Source organism: Malaya genurostris, chromosome 3 (assembly GCF_030247185.1).
Source record: "Malaya genurostris strain Urasoe2022 chromosome 3, Malgen_1.1, whole genome shotgun sequence".
NCBI classification, from domain to species: domain Eukaryota; kingdom Metazoa; phylum Arthropoda; class Insecta; order Diptera; family Culicidae; genus Malaya; species Malaya genurostris.
In genome coordinates this window covers 159,699,760-159,721,865 of record NC_080572.1, presented here as the reverse complement: position 1 = coordinate 159,721,865, position 22,106 = coordinate 159,699,760, and the positions used below count along the sequence as shown (strand labels likewise).

Below are 22,106 nucleotides of genomic sequence, written 5' to 3'. Positions count from 1 at the left end.
TATTTTTGTGTCAAAATATTGTTTTCAATATTTCTAGTTTACTATAAAAGCAAGTTGACGGTAAACTATCGGGCAGAACTGATCATACCACTTGATCAGGCGCATTTCCAATGTAAATAAAATTATATCCATATCGTAGATAATTTTGTCGATGTAGGTGATGCATGCGACCAATTAATTGATATGTTATCACATCTAAGATCAAAAACGGCAATTAAATATATTTATACTAGTACATGGATTCTTAAACCATAAACAAAATGTTTACTTTCCGTTCGTCGCCTAGATAGGAGATTACCATCGCTCACAGTCATTTGGTTATTTCTTTAGCTAGGTTAAAATAGTATGACAATTATTGATTAGTTCGAACGTCATTATGATCGATTTACACTACTACCTTCGTTGCGTTTGGATGATAACGAATTCAGATGTTTGTTTCCGGAAGACCGGGTGAGCGAAAGGGAAAGGATTTAGCGAGAGTGAGAGATATAAAAAACTTCAATTAACCAATTAACTGTTTACGCGCGAACGCGTGTGGCAGACCATATCGTACCATAGTGACCTGACCCGGAAGTGATAATTCGATCTCGTTAGAGGGTCTTAACGGTGGCGTATGCCCGATATAGTTAAGTGCGTCTTTCCCTCTAATAAAAAAAAACTCAATACTCTAGTGTACTGTCACACCCCTTGAAAACCTAGTGTCCGTCCGAGTCCGTCACGAGCGTTTATCAACATACGGTCCCGCGATGCTGAACCCATATAGTGCTTGCTCAAAAACCCTTACCGATCACCGTAGTGGACCCAGCAGCCCCCACAGCATACGAAGCTGTACTCGGAGATAAGTATCGGCAATTCTCCACACCAATACCAGACAACGAGCGACCGGCGCGTCGCAGCCGAAGGTACGTGAAACCGTTTTACTCTCGCTCCCGAAATCCTTAAGCTTAAATGTTTTGACACTCATCGTCATTTAATTTTGGGACCGAGAATCGGATCTGGACGAAATTGGACAGTCTCTTTCAAGACAATGAAAGGTTTATTTTGAATTATGATTTGTGAAAATTGGTATAACCATTGCTGAAAAATCGAATTGAGTTCCGTTTTTGTAGCTTTTTTTCACTGTTACCGATGCTTTCGGAAGCGAAAACCGGGGACTAGTAGTCTTTAAGTAGATTTATATATCAACAAGGTCTGCCAAATAGATAAAATTACAAGTAAATTGTATAAAAATGCACTTGTGAAAAACTACTCATGAAAATGAAAATTTTTCACTTATCGTGCCGAACCAGAAGTTTTTGAGGACTTTTTAAAGAATTTCAAGACCTTTTATTCGTATATGGGAAAATTGAGTGCACATTTTCTCATAGATTTGCACATATCACCCTGTAATTCCGGGATAAAATTCAATAGCAGTCTATGGAACTATAAGACCTTTCGTTTTAATCGGTGAGTGAAAATCGGTTCAGCCATCTCTGAGAAAATCGAGTTACATTATTTGTCACACACACAGACATACATACTATTTCGGATCTCGATTCCTGAATCTGGAAGAAAAACATTAAATTGGAAATCATATCGATTACTCCAAGACGACTAGACCAATGGTCCCATACGTTGCTGTTGCATTTTGTTTTGATCTGACTTACGTTTCTGAAATAACAATGAGTGTTGAACTTTCAAAGCGTGACCGAAAAACGGATCTTAATTTATTTTCAATTTAAAGGTCTAACAATTGATGACGAAACAAATTCACTTCGGTTATATCGATCATCGCTTTCCGGCATCGGTATCTAGTGGTGTGATAATACCTTTCTCTTGTCATTCAAACAGTCTCATTAAAATATTTTTTTTTTATTAAGAAAATTTATGACTCAAAGCAGGGCTGATAATTTCTGACTAAAATTCATTTAGACAACTTTCGTTCCTTTACACCGTTCTCAAAAAAAATTTCTTGATCATGAGTGTTTTGCGAAAAGTGTTATTTAGACTTTAACACAAAAACTTTAAATGTTTTTAGTACACCAAATTTCTATACAAACATTTCATATTTACTTTACCGATCTTTGAGTTAGGGTTACACAGATGTTATATATTAGTGTCAGATAAAACCACTCTGAATAATAACTAAATCCAGACCTATTCAAAGGTTCAGGGAAATTCTGGAATATTGATCAAAATGTTTTAAACCACAAATTGGTATGATGTTTACATAGACTTCTCTTTTCCAACTGCTGCGAACATTTATTTCATCAATATAACCAGAACTGAGTATCTTTATTTGCATATTGCCTCGGGTTGCGCACAAACAACGATGTCTTAAAATGCTGGTGTCTCTGAAATATCGATTATAAGATCTCTCATTCCCGTTGCGAAAACGCTGCAGTATCTTATATGATATGATGACTGATAGTTTTACTAGATTCACAAAGCTTAATTCTCAAGCTCGTTTTATGTTCTTATTTTGTTAGGGGAAGGGAGCACAAAGCGGAGATATTTTGGTTTAATGATTTTATTTTCACTATTTAAATGAGATAAAAAATAGCACTGTTTTGAGTGACTAATAGTCTGGTTATTGAAACAATTTTTATGTTAATTATTCATTACGTCAAGTAATTGTTCAGAACGGCAAAAAGAAGTTTTTGAACCGTTTTTGCCCCATGTAAAGTAAAACGGAGTACTTTATAAAATTTCATTGTAATGCCGTTTACAAATATTTATGAATACTTATCGAGCCAACAATTTTTTATTATATTTCTACAAAAAATCTGTTTTAATACACTGTTTTCATAAATATTACTATGGGGTTTTCAAATGAAACTTTTATTTGAATCTTTAATAAGAGTTTGTTTGAGCATACACTGGCGTAACCTTTCCAATTTCTAAAATGTTTCGATTCAAGTTTATAGGGATTCCTCGTTTTCTTTTGCATGTTTGCTCTACATGTATAAATTTTAAACACGCTTCACCCTATTGTTCTAGAACCGGAAGTCTATTAATCCATAAAACCTTTTATTTAAACTTGTGAAAATCGACTTGGCCGTCTTTGAAAAAAACGAAGAGAGTTCCGTCTTTGAATTTTTGACGGCTGTTTCCGGGACTTCCGAACCGGGAACTGGAAACCGACATTGCTGAAATCGGTTCGTTTGACCTGCAACTAACACAACCTACAAATTGAAACAGTTTTGAGCCAAATTCAGAAGAATCTTTCCTCCATTGCATTATCGCTCAGAATGACGAATTAAAATTAATACACATATAACTCTGTATTTCCAGAACTGGAAGTCGGATCCGAACAAAATCCTACACTTGCTTATGGGATTATAATACCTTTCTTTTGAATCTAAATTTGTTAAAATCGTTTAGTCGTTTGAGAAACGGGAGTTTCCAGTTTGGATAACACTATCACATTTTCGGTACTTCTGGACATGGATCATCATTACATTCTTGTTGTGTTCCGCATTTTGCCCATTTTTATGCATTATTTACATTTACAATGAAAGCTTGCAAAAAAATTTGTATCAATCCACAAATGAGAAGAAGTGCAAATAATCAAAAAATAACTGTCTAGCATATTTTGAAAATTTTTTGCTGAGCCCTAATATCGTAACTATTGTTAATTTTTAACAAAGATATCATGTTTCCACTTTACCGAGTCTTTCATTCCAACTTGTTACCTCGCTTCTAAATACTTAAAATTCAATTATTTCATATTCATAAAATATTTCATGATATTCATCAACACAAACTTTGCCCATAGGAGGATTAATATATATAATATATAGGTTGATGGCAAATTATGTGTAAAAACCCTAACAAGGAAGAACAAAAAACTCGTGCAAGCGTATAACGCATATGCTCCATCTCATAGTCCTGGCTATTTGAAAATGACGGTACACAAAATACACTTCTTGATACCTTTTTTTCTAGACTCTGTTTTATTTCACTTTTTTCATTCACAACACATATCGATTGCATGCCTTGAAGTCCTCTGCGATAAATTGGAGGATGTAATGCTGCTTATGATTGTTTGTTAATATCATGTTTTATTACAACAAATCATGTCTCGTTTACTAACTTTAACTATATAATCATCAAAAAGAATACCTTGAAACTCGTTAGTTTATTTTCATGAAAGTGTCTTTTGTACGATATTTTCAAACAAAGACAAATTCACTGCGGAAGTAGAAAAGACTGCAGAGCGAAAACCTTTATAAAGTTCAATACTCCTTTTCCATCTGCAGTTATGTAAACGGGCAACAGTACGAACCATATAGCTAGAGATGGAGCATGTGTGTTGTCTGGTACGTTTTTGATTCATAAAATCCTTGTATTTGGGAATATATGCACTTTCACTTGCCTGATCTTGATACCACTGTCTCACTACAGAATTGTTTAAAACAAAACACCTATTTACGACCAATTTCCGCACTAAACTCCGTTCACTTATTTTATCCAATTCTCAAGCGATAAAGTATTTTAAAATTTCACAAAACTTTTTTTCACTTATCGCTAAGTTTGGTGCAAAGATTCCTTCAACTACGTATATAATAGAAATAAGATTTTTTTTGTTGCTTTCACAATGCTATTTAATCGCGGTATCGAAAAACAATTTGGTACAATCGTTGTCTTGAGTTATCTGCTGTAGCGCGTGAGAAGTTTAAAACTAACAGTAAAACTTAAGAGTTTGAGAAGATCAAAGTGCCAGCAGAGAATAATAGTCCAATAGATGTAACACTATAGGAGACATAAACACAACAAAACGACAAATCGAAGTGATAGTTACTTTATATTCTCAAAACGATGTTGTCCCGACCGAGCACAAAAAGCGAATCCGCTTAGTGCAAAAAGCGCTTGTCGATGTTACAACGCAGCCACATGCCACCCTATAACCGGGAGTCCTTTTTCCGATCGAAGCCTCGGGTTGTCATGACAACGCTGTTTTCCGCTACAACGACGCGTACACTTCGTTTATTTCCGCCGGTAGGGGAAATGTTCGTGCTTAACGGGGACTGTTGTAAATAGACGCGAGTTGAGACTAATGAAACAGAATACAGCGGTTGGAAAAAATATATTTTGAAAACTGCTGCAAGACTCAATTACCGCAAGAGGATGATTTTTCAGAATTTCTTCTGTCGACATATATATATATATATATATATATATATATATATATATATATATATATATATATATATATATATATATATATATATATATATATATATATATATATATATATATATATATATATATATATATATATATATATATATATATATATAACCTCCGTTTACGTAAACTATTTTTACGTTACCTCTTTTCACGTAACTCTTTTTACGACAAAAATCCCAAATAACGTAAACTTTTTTTACGAACCTACTTCGTAAAAAGAGGTGCATACAATACATTTCCGGCTCATTTATATTCCATGGAAATTACCACAATATGGGTATTTTCGGAACGGGTTTGATGAGTAGATGTCGAAAAACTATGTTTGAGGTGGTTCTGAATTCCAAAATGGCGATTTCCGGTTTATTGATATTCCTTGAAAACCCTTACAATATGGGTATTTTCGGAACGGGATTGATGAGTAGATGTCGGAAAACGATGTTTGAGGTGGTTCTGAATTCCAAGATGGCGACTTCCGGTTTATTGATATTCCTTGAAAACCCTTACAATATGGGTATTTTCGGAACGGGTTGGTGAGTAGATGACGAAAAACGTTGTTTGAGGTGGTTCTGAATTCCAAGATGGCGACTTCCGGTTTATTGATATTCATTGAAAACCCCTATAATATGGATATTTTAGAACGGGTTTGATAAGTAAAGGTCAGAAAATGATGTTTAAGGTGGCTCCGAAAACTAAGATGGCGACTTCCGGTTTATTGATATTCCTTGAAAACTGTTACAATATGGGTATTTTCGGAACGGATTTGATGAGTAGATGTCGGAAAATGATGTTTAAAGTCATTTCAAAATCCAAGATGGTGTTTCTCGAAACCCGTCGCAAAACGAATGTTTTCGGAACGGGTTTAAAGAACAGTTCTTAGTAAACGTTGTTTGAGTAATTATGACTTACTGTCGAATACTTTATAATATTGTTACTTTCGGGATGGATTTTACGAGTCAATATTAGGAAGAAACTTGTTTCAAATAAACTTCAGGAACTTTATTCCAAATTCAACATAATATTAGCTTGATACTAACAATCGAATTGTCAAATAAATACATAAATTGATGAAAATGCTTCGATGTAAATATTTTGAGGTTCATACTCTGGTGAAAGAAATGTTAATATTTAATTTTCAGTATTGTAGTATATATGATTTATTTGAATAGATTCAAGTTTTGAACTGCTGTTAAAACTGTTATTTTCGTTTTCGTAGACTGATTTCAAGCCCTGAACTGTTGATTAGTTTTCCCATAATTTCATTCCGGTAAATCACAAAAAAACTATTGAGTCAAACAATTAAATTTTAAAATGATTTTGGTGACTTTTTCACAGACCTGAATTAGCAACTAACAGTTCCTCTTCATATCGTTACACTCAAACATCGTTTTCCAACATGTACTCATCAAACCCGTTCCAAAAATACCCACATTATAAGGATTTTCAAGGAATATCAATAAACCGGTCGCCATCTTGGACTTCAGAACTACCTCTAACATCGTTTTCCAACATCTACTCATCAAACCCGTTTCGAAAATACCCATATTGTAGTAATTTCCATGGAGTATAAATGAGCCGGAAACGAATTTCATTATATGCAAAAATCTCTTTTTACGAAGTAACATAGGTTGGTAAAAAAAAGTTTACGTTATTTGGAATTTTCAACGTAAAAAAGATTACGTTATTTGGGATTTTTGTCGTAAAAAGAGGTGAAGTAAAAAAAGTTTACTTAACACGTTGACTGCCACGACCATTCGGAATATACGAGGAATATACGAGTTATCTCGTAGTTGGCAGTCAACGTGTTAAACGGAGGTTTGGGTGTATTATATCTTCTATCTACATTTATAAAAATGCAATGGTCATTCTTTGTAATCGCATCACGTAAGAACGGATGGGTGGATTTACATGCTCCTTTTTTTGTTCTATTATTTTCTACCCCTGCCGGGTTCTTACATAAAAAATGTAGAAAATTTTCCGGAAAAGTGGGAAAAATCCATAAGTTTGTTTTGTATGGAAAATGGAATTTTCCGTTAAGAGTCGTCAATGATTGCTATATCTACGATTTATGTTTGGAGTGCAACGAGATGCTTAGTATTTGGCGCGCAACGAGTAGCTTCACATGCATACTTGATCCATGCGATTCGTCATTTTGAAATACGTGCTAATGGTTGAACGCATATAACTGTTCTAGCTATACCGTAAGCAGGATCAAAAGTGCTGATATCGTTTATTAGTAGATGAATTGTGTGCAATGTAATCAGTTAGAATAATAATGTTGGCCATCGTGGGCGTGAGTTAAACAAATCAAATTGTAGAACATTTTTTCACGAATCAATGTTAAGATTCTGCTGTTGAAATAATGAGGTCAAATAATGACATTTCCTTGCATTAAGTATGCTGAAGTTCATTCAGCAGCTTCGTGTGAATTTTGAATGATGGATTACTTAAAAGCGATCTGCTTAGGATACTATTCACGACATTTATAAGCTGCTTAAGCAAAATGATGTGGTGGTTCGACTATGATTACTAAACGAATTCAGTGTTCATGTAAAAGTTAATGGGCACAATTTTTAATAAAAAGGTAATTTGAGTTTTAGAGTGTCCAAGAAGAATGTCTCATTTTATCGCTAGTTTGGAAAAAAATAGATAGAAAATTGATCCTGTGACTATCAATTCTATTCTTTCTGAAAATCGCAAGGAGTTTATTTATTTAATAATTTATTTTTTGTCAATGTAATTTTGACGTATTGCTAATATCTAATTACTAAAATAATTTAAACAGCCTTTCTTGAACATCGCTTCCGATGAAATTCTTTTTAATATAGATGGCAATGAGTTCCAGTAAACCACACTCCCATAAAATTTTTAAATTTTATCAGTCTACAATTAACCCTTAACATGCAATGACAAACAACAAGTCGCGAGGGCAGCTTTCGGAAACTTGTGGATTCAATTTAAAGTATTTATCTTGGTCATCTCTGTTTCACCCTTTATCCCTTCATGCCGAAAACATTAGTTTGAAATAGATCTACAATCTCTGTTCAATGCACTGTTTCAAAGGATAAGATGGTTATCGATGCATTTGATTAAATTTTGCGTAACAAAAGCTTTTAAAATATTCACAATAATATATTAGGGGAAGATGCACAGATCGAAAAAACCTTGTGATTTTACATCTTATAAGATGCACATAAATGGAGCATCGTATTTTACACAAATTCATATACAAAAACATGTAAAATTGATATGAAAATTACATGGCTTGAATTCGAATTAAATAAAAACAAAAGATCGACAACAACAGCGCGACTTGAACCGTGAAACATAAGATCACAAGCGCACATCGATAACTCGAATGAACCACAGAAGAACATATCTGTTCGTTGAATAATTGATACATATAAATCCATACATCGGCACTTGGTAGCCAAGTGCAAATTACGCTTGGAACGTGTAAAATTATGTGCGAGTGGAATATTGCGTCATTTGAAAAATTAAATAGTAGTGAATTGTATCGTTTGTAGAAATATGTCACCAGTAAAATTCATAATTTTTTTCTGTGTGGGGTAAAAGCACCCCGAGGCATAATACACCTTTTGCTTTTCTCAAAAGTTACCAATTTTTTTGCACTGAAATTTTAATGAAACTGAAAGTCCACCATAACAACAGATTACTATAAAATTTTGGTAGCGATAATTCAATCATATCTGATAAAATTAAAAAAAACCCAATTATGTCTCTGTTATAAGTAATTTTTGATGTTCGTTCCATAGTAATTTTTTAGGGTGAGGAAGACGATTTTAATGGTGTAACCAGTGAACTTCTATTCCAATCATTCGGGTTTCTAAAATTAGTTCTAATACAGACGATGTATTTGCAATTCTATAGAAAAATCGTTAAATTTATCGTCTCATATTTTTTGGGGCAAAACGACCCGAGTTTTATGAGGCAAAAGGCTCAAGAATTCGCTTAACACAATTATCCATAAGTTATCAATTTAATGAATAATAGTGAACAATCTTCCACCTGGCAAATATTTCGTCAACGAAAAGTCTAAAGCTTTCTTTAAATTAGAAGAAGAAGCTTTATGAGGATGCATATTGCCCCGTGGTTGTCATGAGCTTTAATCCGTTGTTTTGATGGATGTTTACCCGTTGTTTAAGATCATCCTGCCTCTATGTTCAGATAATCGTCACTTCGCGTAATTTAAAATGTATATTTTTTCATGTTTTCCACGATCGGGCGTCATGCCCCGCATATATTTCAATAGACAATTTCTAAGGGTTTTGGAAAATAAGATATTTCATGTAATTTTTCAATGCATTCAGCGAGTATTTGCTCGTAATTTTGAGAAATAATGATTACGGAAGAAAGTCATGCATGAAACTCTTCTGTGTTATTCTCTATAGTTAAGATATAACTACATTTCCTTAGGGGGTACGTTTTACCCCATCTACCCCTATATTATTTAATATTATTTTATATTGTATTTTATCATACTATATTAGGTTTTATTGTATTGTAGTATATTATTTTATATTCTATAATGCTCATTCATATCAACAGCGAAGAGGAGCTGAGGGGATTACCAACCTCAGTCACATGGGGCTTGTGGAGCTTTGTGTTTCTCCCTGAAGGTCTGAAATGAGTAAGACGCACCTTTCTAACAAACAAACCATCAGGCGGGCTTAAGCGGGTATAGCGAAAAACTACTGCACCCATTTTTTTTCAAATTTTGCACACACTTTCTACATATAAAAAACCAGACCCCAATGATTTCCTTTTCGTTGTTTGTTACTTTGGGAAGCTACAAAATGACGGATTTTTTCGTGAAAAATCAAAGTTTTTACTTTGAACAACCACCAAAAATTCAAAAAAATTATATTAAATCGAAGAGAAACGTTGGGGTCTAGAAAACATCTTCTCTAACTATGCTGCTTTGATTTAGTTAGTTTAAAAGATTTATTTAGACCCGGTTTTAACCTAATTGTGGTTTTATCGCCGGGATTGTACTAATTGGTGGGGATTTGGGAGGGGGGGAATTGTAAGTGGGGGGGAGGGGGGGGGGGGTATTAATTTGGGTGGGAAATATTTTAACATCGAGTGAAATTACAATACATTTGAATGCTATAAAATACATTTGAATTTCATAGTCAGGGGATTTTATGGCCGCTTGCTAAGTGTGTCGTGGATGAAGTCCTTCCGGTGTTATTATTATTATTATTATTATACGGTACGGTGAGGCATCTTGGCTGGCTGTCGGCTTCTGTAGAATCGCCCTCTGTGGATTTTCGGTGTTCTTTGCTGGCAATTGTGGTTAAGGGGCCGCGGTTAACATCCCAGGGGTCGCCCCCCGCGGATGGCCCACGGCGCGGTGAGGCGTCTCGGCTGTGCTGCTTTGATTTGTTCACTACTGATTAGTCTGAGCTGAGATATAGTGGACACCGCAAATCATGCTTTTTAAGAAGTTTCCTCAAAAATACCTCACTGACTTATTTCTCAATATTTTTCCACTGAAAAATTACAAAAAGTTGTTCTAATGATGCTTTCATCATGCAAAACATTTGAATTTATTTTGTTGAACGTCAATCCTGAAAAAAATTAAAAAAATTAAAAAATATTTTTTCAATACAAAAAATAGCCGAGAAAAAATTTCTAAATTTTTCTAATTAGAATCTATTAGACTGTAGACCTACATTAAACCGATTATATTCACTAGCGATTTGCATATTTTAACAAATACGTAATTCTGCATGTGTTACAATATATCCATGTATAAATTTCTAAACCGATATGTAAAAATGACGTAAACTGTTAGTGGAAAGTGTATTTATTCATAATTTGTGCGCATTTGAAGCGATTGTGCGTAATAATGTTTTTACGCGGAACAGTGAAGTAAGTTTCGAATGTTGCACTCTAATTGTACATGTCAAATGATGTTTTTTGTATCTTCCAACCTTCCGGGTCACGCCGTCCGGTGTACTACTTGTATTCGGTTTTTGTTTTCCGAGTGCTCAAAGTTTTCAGTGAGAGAGTCGATTTCGCGAAGTCGAATGAAGAAAACAGCGATTTAGAAGAAAAATTTTCAAAAAGAAGTTTATGTTTCGCTTATGTCTTTTTCTCCAATACAACATCGTATTTATGCCTGCCAATATAGAAAAGATTTTTCGGTAGTAGTGTGCCATCTAGTGGCTAGTAGTCATTACGTTGTTAACGTTTTTTCGGTGACAGAGCGCCATATAGCTGCTAATTGCAGAAACCAATTCAACCATTTATGTTGGTTGAAAACAACGTTTTATTTCTCTAATTCAACTAAAAAATTAGTTGAATGGATATGAAGTGTGCCTTAGCTAAGAAATGACAGCACGTTTAATTGGTGAATTCAACTAAAAAATAGTCATTTCAACAAATATTTTATTATTATTAAGGCCATCGTCCAAGTACCATGCGCGCGGGTGGTTTTAGGAAATTTTCGATGGAAATTTTGAAAAATTTGACAAAACCAAAAACATACAGACCTTTGAAATACTTTTATCTATCTACAGGGTGAAAATGGCTGGAAAATTCGGAGGATTTTCCGAGTCTTATCAAAAATAGCACTGAAAAAATGAGCTTTTTTTGTAAGTTTTCACAATTATTTGAAAAAATAATTCGATGGAATGAAATTTTTTTTTTCAAGAAAACCTTATGCTGGCAACAAGGATCACATTCGGAAACATTTTTGGAAAACCTTTTTACGCTTTTCATGGAAAATCAACGAATTTCATATCACCGATTTCGTGGAAATTTTTGAAATTCGTGGATTTTCTATGAAAAGCGTGAAAAGGTTTTCCAAAAATGTGTCCGAATGTAATCTTTGTATCCATCATAAGGTTTATTCGAAAAAAAAAATTTATGTCATCGCATTATTTTTCCAGATAATTGTGAAAGATCACAAAAACACTCATTTTTCAGAGCTATTTTGGATAAGATCAAAAATAGCTCTGAAAAATGAGTGTTTTTGTGATCTTTCACAATTATCTGGAAAAATAAAGCGATGACAAAAACTTTTTTTTTCAAATAAACTTTATTATGGATACACAGATTACATTCGGACACATTTTTGGAAAACCTTTTCACGCTTTTCATAGAAAATCCACGAATTTCAAAAATTTCCACGAAATCGGTTATATGAAATTCGTTAATTTTCCATGAAAAGCGTGAAAAGGTTTTCCAAAAATGTTTTCGAATGTGATCCTTGTTGCCAGCATGAGGTTTTTTTTGAAAAAAAAATTTCATTCCATCGAATTATTTTTTCAAATAATTGTGAAAAATTACAAAAAAAGCTCATTTTTTCAGCGCTATTTTTGATAAGACTCGTAAAATCCTCCGAATTTTCCAGTCATTTTCACCCTGTAGATAGATAAAAGTATTTCAAAGGCCTGTATGTTTTTGGTTTTGTCATATTTTTCGAAATTTCCATCGAAAATTTCCTAAAACCACCCGCGCGCATGGTACTTGGACGATGGCCTTAAGGGAATTAGAATTAAAAAATCTAAATTAGCAAAAGTAAGATTTTTTTAGTTTTCTAAAAAAATAGCTAACTAAAATCAGAAAATCAACTAATTTTTTCGCCAAAATACTGATTTCGGTCTTTCCGTGTGCGAAAAACATCAAAACAATTTGCAAGCAGTTTCAACAAGACTGTCCGTTTTAGCTTTTTAATGGATTGTTTTGCTTTGACACTTCTCATGAGTTTTTGGCTAATAAACTTGTTAATAAAACCAAGTTCATTTTTGTTTTCTTTGTGCTGTCCTTCAGTAATGATGGTAATAGATAAATAGAAACATTTTTTTCTGATTTTAATATCAAAAGTCAATGAAAATTTCGTGTTGGATTGAAATATTGCTGGTTTGTGTCCAGAATATTCGCCAACTGAAAACATTCTCTAAAAATAAGAGTTTTTTTTCAGCAAAGTAAATTCTCAATTTTAACTAATTTTATAGTTATTTTGGAAATTTTGTTGTTAAAATCAACTAATTCAAAAACAGTAATACAAATTAGGCGCAGAGCTAATTTCGGTCGTTCCGTGTAATAGTTCTTTAGAAAACATTTGAAGCCATTAGAAGGGCTGATTTTGCTAATGTTTCCCAAAGTTGTTCACTTTTCGTTTTCTTCCAAACGACCAGCAGCTCTGTATGACGCAATCGCTCTAGTTTGAATTGAAACTAGCTTTGCGTCTTCTCCCCCTAACGTCTGCTTGCATCCAACGCACAAGAAGAAATGATCGATTTTCGACCACGGTTCCCCTTTTATAACGTTCAGTCCTTGCGCGAAAAACCCAAGCGAAAGTAAAAAGTTTTCTTCGTTGTTTTTAAAATTTGAGAAAACTTAATTTTTTAGTTGTTTGTGGTTAACTCCCACTGCTCAAAACATCCTAAATTCCTAATCATATTTTTGATGAAATAGTGAAAGAGTTATGTTTCTGCCGTTAATACAAGTCGAGATATTCACGATTATGTTCTGCCCATTCTTCCATATGTCTAATTTTGAAAAGGCGCCCCATAGTAAAGTAAGTCGTATTCACGACAAAACATCTTCTCTAACTATGCTGCTTTGATTTTGTTAGTTTAAAAGATTTATTTAGACCCGGTTTTAACCTAATTGTGGTCTTATCGCCGGGTTTGTACTAATTGGTGGGGATTTCGGAGGGGGGAATTGTAAGGGGGGAGGGGGGGGGGTTAATTTGGGAGGGGAATATTTTAACATCGAGTGAAATTACAATACATTTGAATGCTATAAAATACATTTGAATTTCATAGTCAGGGGATTTTATGGCCGCTTGCTGAGTGTGTCGTGGATGAAGTCCTTCCGGTGTTCCTTCATAGTGGTTGTGGTTGAGGGGCCGCGGTCAACATCCCGGGGGGAAATCCCCCGCGGATTGCCAACGGAACGGTGAGGCTTCTTGGCTGGCTGTCGGCTTCTGTAGAATCGCCCTCTGTGGATTTTCGGTGTTCTTTGCTGGCAGTTGTGGTTAAGGGGCCGCGGTTAATATTCCAGGAGTCGCCCCCCGCGGATGGCCCACGGCGCGGTGAGGCGTCTCGGCTGTGCTGCTTTGATTTGTTCACTACTGATTAGTCTGAGCTGAGATATAGTGGACACCGCAAATCATGCTTTTTAAGAAGTTTCCTCAAAAATACCTCACTGACTTATTTCTCAATATTTTTCCACGAAAAAATTACAAAATGTTGTTCTAATGATGCTTTCATCATGCAAAACATTTGAATTTATTTTGTTGAACGCCAATCCTGAAAAAATCGCAAAATGATTATTTTTTCATCATTCAGACAATAGCCCCTCAACACCCCCCCTTAAGCCCTGGCGCGTACACAGAAGAAAATTCTGGGTGTGTTTTCATAATATATGTGAGACAGGGGCAAAATCGGACACTTTTTAGAAATTGAAAAAACTGGGTTTTTACCAAAGCCATCTCTACCGCGTCATCTCCAAGTGCGTTTATAAAGTCAATCCATGAATTGAAATAATAGCAGTTTTATAAGATATTTAAGCTGTCCGGGTTAACCACATGTCCGGTCTAGCCCCTGTCTCCCCTAACTGTCACTAGCATAAAGCTCAAGTATGCGCACCTTCATCAATTCAGCCTTACTTAAAAATGCTGTCGTCGGCATTAATAAGAAAAAAAAGTAAAATCTAGTGAATTGCTATCGAAAGCCCCTATAACAAATACGATTATAATAAAACTAACTTACCGCTAGTGCTTAAAACTAACTTATCGCAACGTTTGAACCCCTAATAATAGTGGGTGGGATTTGAACCCCTAAAACCCCTCCATATATACAAGCCTGATTATGTCCCTTGAAATGTCACAATAGAAAAAAAGCAGAAAAAGAGATATTATTTGCATCAGAAATTATTTGCGTTACCAACTAATTGCAATTTGAAGGCAGCGTTTCCGATCCTCCCAAAGCTAATTTTTTTTAATCGTTGTCAATCTATAAAATAATATTTCAAATCGAAACATACTGTTGAATCGAGGGTGGGACATAATAGCATTGCCAATAGTTAGTTACTACAAATAGCAACCGACTATTAGACGTTCCATACACTCAGCAAAATGAATACTGGAAATTATACACTTAGGCAAAATGAGCAGTGAGAAGCATAAGGAAAATCCGACGATGCATAAAAAAATCAAAATCATTATTTCAAAAGAATAATATGAAAAATATACCTCTATTAAAATAATTATGACTCTACAATATGTATCTCATTCATCACTATTATAGTTTTTATTTCTTATAAATTCCACAGTATATGAGAATAGTTACGGTTGTCAATGAATTTCATAAGGCATTATATTGGAATTCCAATTTCCGTGACTTCATGAAGCGGTCTTATGATTCGCATACGATATTCATGTGGCTAAAAACCATACGATATCATTATAAAATTCCATATATTTTTTACCTGAGTGTAATGATAAAATCAGATCCTGTCAGCTTGGAGCGAAATCAATCTTTAGTTCAGCAACGCCATCGCACGGTGTCACATTCAACATATCATGTCAATTGTATGGGTGCGCAATGCTGCTATTTTGGCGCGCACTAGTTTGACATTTCTCTCCCCTACTCCCCTACTTCTGTGTACAAGATTCGATGCGGACTCGCTTGAGGGCGCCATGCTCGCAAAAAATGTTGTTGACAATGATTTGTTCGGGAAATATGAGAGCTAGATATCTTGTTAATATGATGTCTTTGATAAAATTCTTATATAGTCGACGCAAAATCTTACATCGACAAGCTGCCTAATGGTATATTCAGTTTGTTCATGTTTTCCAGCAAACGACAACTGTCTAACGTACATAGCAGAAAGATCTTACGAAAATATAGTGTTAGTGGTAAAACTTTTGTTTAGAAAAGTCTTGAATGCTTGAAAAATGAAAGGGGGCATTTTAGCCAGCAAGGACGTTTTATAATAGTTTCCCCTACCATTAAACCCAACAAACAACACTATTCTATTCTGCATAATGATAAGCATACAGCTAGCCATAATCCGTCAGTTTATCTAAACATCACGATAAAAGAGTCCTCATTTGTCGCACCAATATTAAATTTCAGTAGATGTGTTTATTGTGCCACTAGAGATTTGGCATTTTGGAAAATTCTACGAATCAAGGCGAGATACGATACGAAGGATATAATGTAGGCAAATCCATGATTTGATTTTCACAGTATTGCTAAGAAAATTGGAATAATAGTGAAACTTTTGATTTTTGTTAGATAACTATTAAAGTTTGTTGAATTGACCAAATGCGATGAACACATACATTTTGTCGTAGCATGACACTAACATTCTTTCTATATTATATATTGCCTAAAACTATACTCGTTGATGCAAAATAACAGTGTCAATGATTGAGAAAGCCTCCTCTTTCTCGTCACAATTTTCGAATACACCTCCTCTATCCCGTCAAACCGTGGCATAATTCTGTTTTGAACACAATGACACACTTTCTCGCATAAAAATTAAAATAATTCGAGACACTCCCAATTAATGCATCTAGTAAGACGTAAATCCATGTGTTTTTTTCGGTTTGTGTATGATCAGTTTTAGGAAGCTAACATTTTGTTTTGCAATCAAATAAAAAGTTCCACAAATTTGATTAGTTTTGAGAATAATAAATAAATAAATAAATAAATATATGAGACGTTGAGTTTTTTAACACTCATGCTTCGATGTGAGTTCTTTTCCGGAGTCTTTGGACTAGCACTTCCGGAATTGAAAGTCTGGAAAAGGAATAACTGAAATGAGTTTATTTGCCCAGCTAGAGGCTTGGGTCCTATTATCTTTTTCCAGACAGTTCCAGCCTAGACGCTGTGTGGAATCTGTAAGAGAATGAGTGTGTCTCCTTTGGGCATCATTAATCAACTGGCTTTATTCTCTAAGATATGATACATGTATGTGTGTTACAGTAAATGAATGTGTAGTAAAATATAGGGGTAATGCACTACTCACGTTACATCTCCCCTTTTTTATAGTTTAAATCAATCTAATAGTATTCAAAATCGTCAAATCTTCTAGCACGAATAACACGACCGCTTCTTGTATGTAACGGAATTTGTTGCATCGTGTTTGTGGAACTGCTTGCTTCGCACTCTGGCTGCTGAGGTAATTCCGTTTCCTTGGCTGTGGCCTCAGGGTAATCAAATGCAATGAAAGGCTCGTTGAGTTCATTTTTAGTGGAACTACTTTGCTTGATGTCTCGAACATTTCTTCGAATCCTCTGTCCGTTGGTCTGTTGCACTACATACGACCTCGGCTGATCCACTTTCTTCACTATTTCTCCTTTTTGCCATAGCTTAGTCTTCGCATTCCGCACTGCAACAGATTGTCCTGTTGTAAACTCCGGCGCAACTCTACACCCTCTGTCAGCGTAGTATTTCTGCTTTGCTCTCTGCTCCCGTAGTATTTCTGGTACATCTTCGATCAGTTTTGGCTGTAGTATACTTTGAACTGTTGGCAAAGTGGTTCTTAAAATGCGTCCCATCAATCTTTGATTAGCTGATTTCAATCGTTCGTCTCTAGGAGTGTTTCTGCACAACAATAATGCCATCTGGATATCGGAGCCATCCTGCGAACATCTTTTCAATAAGTTTTTCGATGTTTGAACAAATTTTTCTGAAAGCCCATTACTTCTTGGAAAGTGCGGGCTAGAAGTAGTGTGATCAAATGACCATGCTTGGCTAAATTTTTTGAAATCACTCGAAGCAAATTGTGGTCCGTTGTCCGTGTACAATACCCTTGGAATACCGTGCACTGAGAACCAATGTTTTAATTGTTTCACTACTTCTTTAGTCGTTGATTCTTTCAATATGGCAAAGTCAAAGTATCCCAAGTAACTATCTGCTATCATCAAGTACTCATCTCCTTCAAAGTAGAAAATGTCTGAACCCACCAATTCAAACGGCAACGTTGGAACTTCATTGTTTATGATTGTATGCGTTTGATTTGCTCGCTGATACATCTCGCAAATAGAACACTTTTCCACCATTCGTGTTATATCTGAACTTATTCCTAGCCAAAACAGCATTTGTCTGGCCCGACGTATGCAACCTTGTATTCCAGTGTGCCCGATATGAATTTTTTGTAACATTTTACTTCTTAGTTTGCATGGAACGAGAACTTGATGAGATTTAAATACGAGACTTTCGTACACAGCTAGTTCATCCCGAAAAGGCCAGTACTTTTTTAGGTTTGCTGGAAGCAATTCTTTCTCTGTGGGCCATCCTGCCATGATGACTGATATCAGTTGTTGCATATCTGTGTCGTTTGCGGTTTCGGTTTCTAGCTCTAATTTCGAAGCTTTAGACATCTGTAGAACAATATGTACTTCGAGCTCATCAGAATCCTCATTACTTTGTGTGTTTTCAACGTCTCTGCTCAGTATATCGGGTAACGGTATGTCTGATCCTTTTTTATATGTGATGGTAGGACCATATTGCGTTATATCCAAAAGAATTCGTTTTAGTCGAGGAGGAGCTCTGTCCAACGTTTTTTTATAAATCGACTCTAACGGTTTGTGGTCGGTTTCGATCGTCAATTTTTTTCCGTATATATATTCATGAAATTTGTTGCATGCATATCGAATAGCAGAAGCCTCTTTTTCAATTTGGGGATAATTTGCTTGCGACTTAGTTAGTGACTTAGAAGCATAGGCTACCGGCCTTCCCCCTTGAAGCAAGACCGCCCCGAATGCTTTGGAACTTGCATCAACCGATAGTGTGACTTCAGCGTTCACATCGTAGAAGGCAAGAACTGGAGGTGACTGCATTAACTTCTTTATTTCTTCAAATGCCTGTTTTTGCTCGTTATCCCAAATCCATTCGTTGTCCTTTACGATTAACCGTCTTAAGGGCTCAGTGATAGAAGACAAGTTTTTTATGAACTTCCCCAGGTAAGTGACGGTACCGAGCACACGTTGAAGCTCGAGCTTAGTTTTAGGACGTTTTAGCCGTTGGATTGTTTCCAGTTTTTCTGGATCAGCTCTCAAGCCTTCTTTTGAAACCAAGTGACCGAGAAACTTAACCATATCTTGGTTGAGTATACACTTGTCTTTGTTAAGTTTTATGCCAGCCGCTCTAATTTTATCGAGAACTACCGTTGTGATATTGTTGAGTTCTTTTTCTGTTTTCGCATGTATTAAAACGTCATCCATAGAGCTTTCTACTCCTTTTATTCCATCTAGCAAAGTGTTTATTAACTTTTGAAACACTTCCGGGGCTGAAGCTAATCCAAAGGGAAGTCTTTTACACGTGTACCTTCCCCAAGGAGTTCCGAAAGCCAGATATTTAGATGTGCGTTCTGAAACCGGTATTTGCCAAAAGCCTTTCTTCATATCCAATATTGTAAATCTCTGAGAGCCACATACACGAGCCGAAATTTCTTCTATCGTCGAGAGAGGGTGGGTGCGACGGAGTAGATTTTTGTTGACTTGGGAGGGATCAATGCAAAGGCGAAGCTTATCTTTTTGTCGTACGAGTACCAGGGCATTGAGCACTGGTGTCGGCTCGCTGATGGGTTCGATGACGCCTAAATTTTGCATGGAGTCTAGTTCAGCTTTTACATCTTTTCTAAGCGAGTGAGGGATTCGCCTTGGAGGATCACTTCTGAATACTGGATTCTCAACTAGATCTATGTCATAAACGAAATCCTTAACACAACCGAGGCCGGTGAATAATGACTCTTCGAAACTCACTTCATCCACTCGAGAAATCAGCTTTAAACGAACACTGGTTTTTCGACCCATGATCGGCATGACGTCACCATCGACTATTTTGAACACTGCACTTTCTTCTCTGCCCCGAACAATAAACGATATGACACTTTCACCTTTGACGTCAATTTTGTGATTGCTGTACGATACTAGTCTCTTTGTATTTGATGGCCTTAACTTTTCATTCAGAGTACAAAAAATATTGTACGGAAGCACGTTACATGCAGCACCACTGTCCAATTTCAAAAACACTCGTCTATTTTTCATCAGCACAGGTTCATACCACACGTCATTGAAATCTGCATCATCATCATTCACCGTTCCAATAAACAGATCTTCAACGGAAAGCTCGTCGTCTTCACACTCGACTGCTTTAACCTGTCGACTATTTCCGGCACTATTTGTGCTGAAACACCTATCTGCAAAGTGCCCTTTCCGGTTGCATTTCAGGCATGTTCTGTTGAATGCAGGGCATGCTTTCCGTTTATGCTCTCGTCCGCAGCGATTGCACGAAAACTTTTCGTCTTTTGGGTCATCTCGTATTTTACTATTTCGTTTCGCCACCACATCAACTTCGAGAGACTTTTCCAGCATCACTTGAGTTTGTTTCACAGATTGTTCGTAACTTCTGCAAATATCCACCGTTTTTTGGAGACCTATGTCGTCGTTAAGTAACTGTGGAATTAATTTTGCATGAACTATTCCCGAAATTATTCGATCCTTTATCATCGAATCATGCATTACACTGTATGCACACTTTTTCGCTTGCTCACGCACACGAGTTAGAAACGTATCGAACGGCTCATCGGTATGTTGTACTATTTTTCCGAATACATATCTCTCATAAGTAAAACAAGACTTCGGTATAAAGTATGCGTCAAATTTCTCCTTCAGCACTTTCATGTCACTCTCTTGCTCTTCAGAGAGACCGAATGTTTCAAACACGCGAAGGCAATCTTCACCAATACAACTGAGGAAAGTTGCAGCTTGTATTTGTGTGGGCTTGTTGAGAAGTTCCGTTGCTATCGCGTACCAGTGAAACTGTCGCCACCACTGTTTCCATTTGGCAGCCATGTTTTCTTCTATAATCAAAGGTTTCGGAGGCTTAATCGGTGCAGCCTGGGCCGACATAACTTTCAATTTTGCACTTGGACTATGCATCGTTTCTGTGCTGTCCGTCTGCAATCACTACGTTATACTAGACGACGATTTGATAGCACTTCTGACACCATGTAAGAGAATGTGTGTGTCTCCTTTGGGCATCATTAATCAACTGGCTTTATTCTCTAAGATATGATACATGTATGTGTGTTACAGTAAATGAATGTGTAGTAAAATATAGGGGTAATTCACTACTCACGTTACAGAATCCAGCGGAAAAAAATTCACTAGGTTAAAAGGTGACAATTTTTTTTTTTTCATAAATACGTTTATTTCATAGGCAATATACATAAGTTTTTCTTCGCCGTGGCATCTACAATACATAGTACTTTAAACCTAATACATTTCGAATATCCTATTAGTATGTTGGTATTCATTAGTTAATCTAAACACTGTTTTTATCAAGCGAGTTGCTATTATAAATTACATTAAATGAAATACATTTATTTTGTACATGATCTTATAACTATTTCAGGTTTGTTTGTATCAGTTCATCACTTTTATTTAATTAAGATAGCTGGCTATTGGTTGAACTCATGGAAGAGAAAACAATCTAACATAAAATAAAATTTAAATTGGAACTCCAATGGACTTAATGAAATAATAAAGAAGTTTCATGTAAGGAACGTCACGACAAGCAAGAATGTCGCGAACTGGGACATTGGATAGTCTACCTTGGGTACGCAAGGAATTTATTAGTTGAGATCTGACATCACGATACTCCACGCATGTCCAAACAACATGGTCAATATCGCGGTAACCTTCGCCACAAGCACAATGATTAGTCTCGGAAAGTCCAATTCGAAGGAGATGTGCATCTAACGTGGAGTGATTGGACATGAGTCTGGACATCACACGAATGAAATCTCTACTCACATCCAATCCCCTGAACCATGCCTTTGTCGATATTTTAGGAATAATTGAGTGCATCCACCGACCCAGATCATCTTTATCCCAAGAAGCTTGCCAGCTGGCAAGTGTTCTTTGGCGAGACGAGCTA

General features: G+C 35.8%; 2 protein-coding genes across 2 annotated transcripts in view; both read right to left on the bottom strand.

Annotated features, from left to right (window-relative positions):
• LOC131434834 (GTP-binding protein Di-Ras1) overlaps positions 1 to 4,286 on the bottom strand; it is an 86,862-nt gene extending 82,576 nt beyond the window's left edge. Inside the window, exon 1 of the mRNA XM_058602023.1 lies at positions 4,268 to 4,286. The gene's annotated coding sequence lies outside the window, so the exon portion shown is untranslated. The remainder of the gene's footprint in view (positions 1 to 4,267) is intronic.
• A 597-nt stretch (positions 4,287 to 4,883) lies between these two features.
• On the bottom strand, positions 4,884 to 21,106 carry LOC131434061 (uncharacterized protein K02A2.6-like). Its single transcript, XM_058600710.1, has 2 exons — positions 18,941 to 21,106; positions 4,884 to 5,009 (listed from the first exon to the last, which is right to left on the bottom strand). Exons 1-2 carry the CDS (start codon positions 21,104 to 21,106, stop codon positions 4,884 to 4,886), a joined length of 2,292 nt encoding a protein of 763 aa, XP_058456693.1.
• Between the last annotated feature and the right edge of the window lie 1,000 nt (positions 21,107 to 22,106).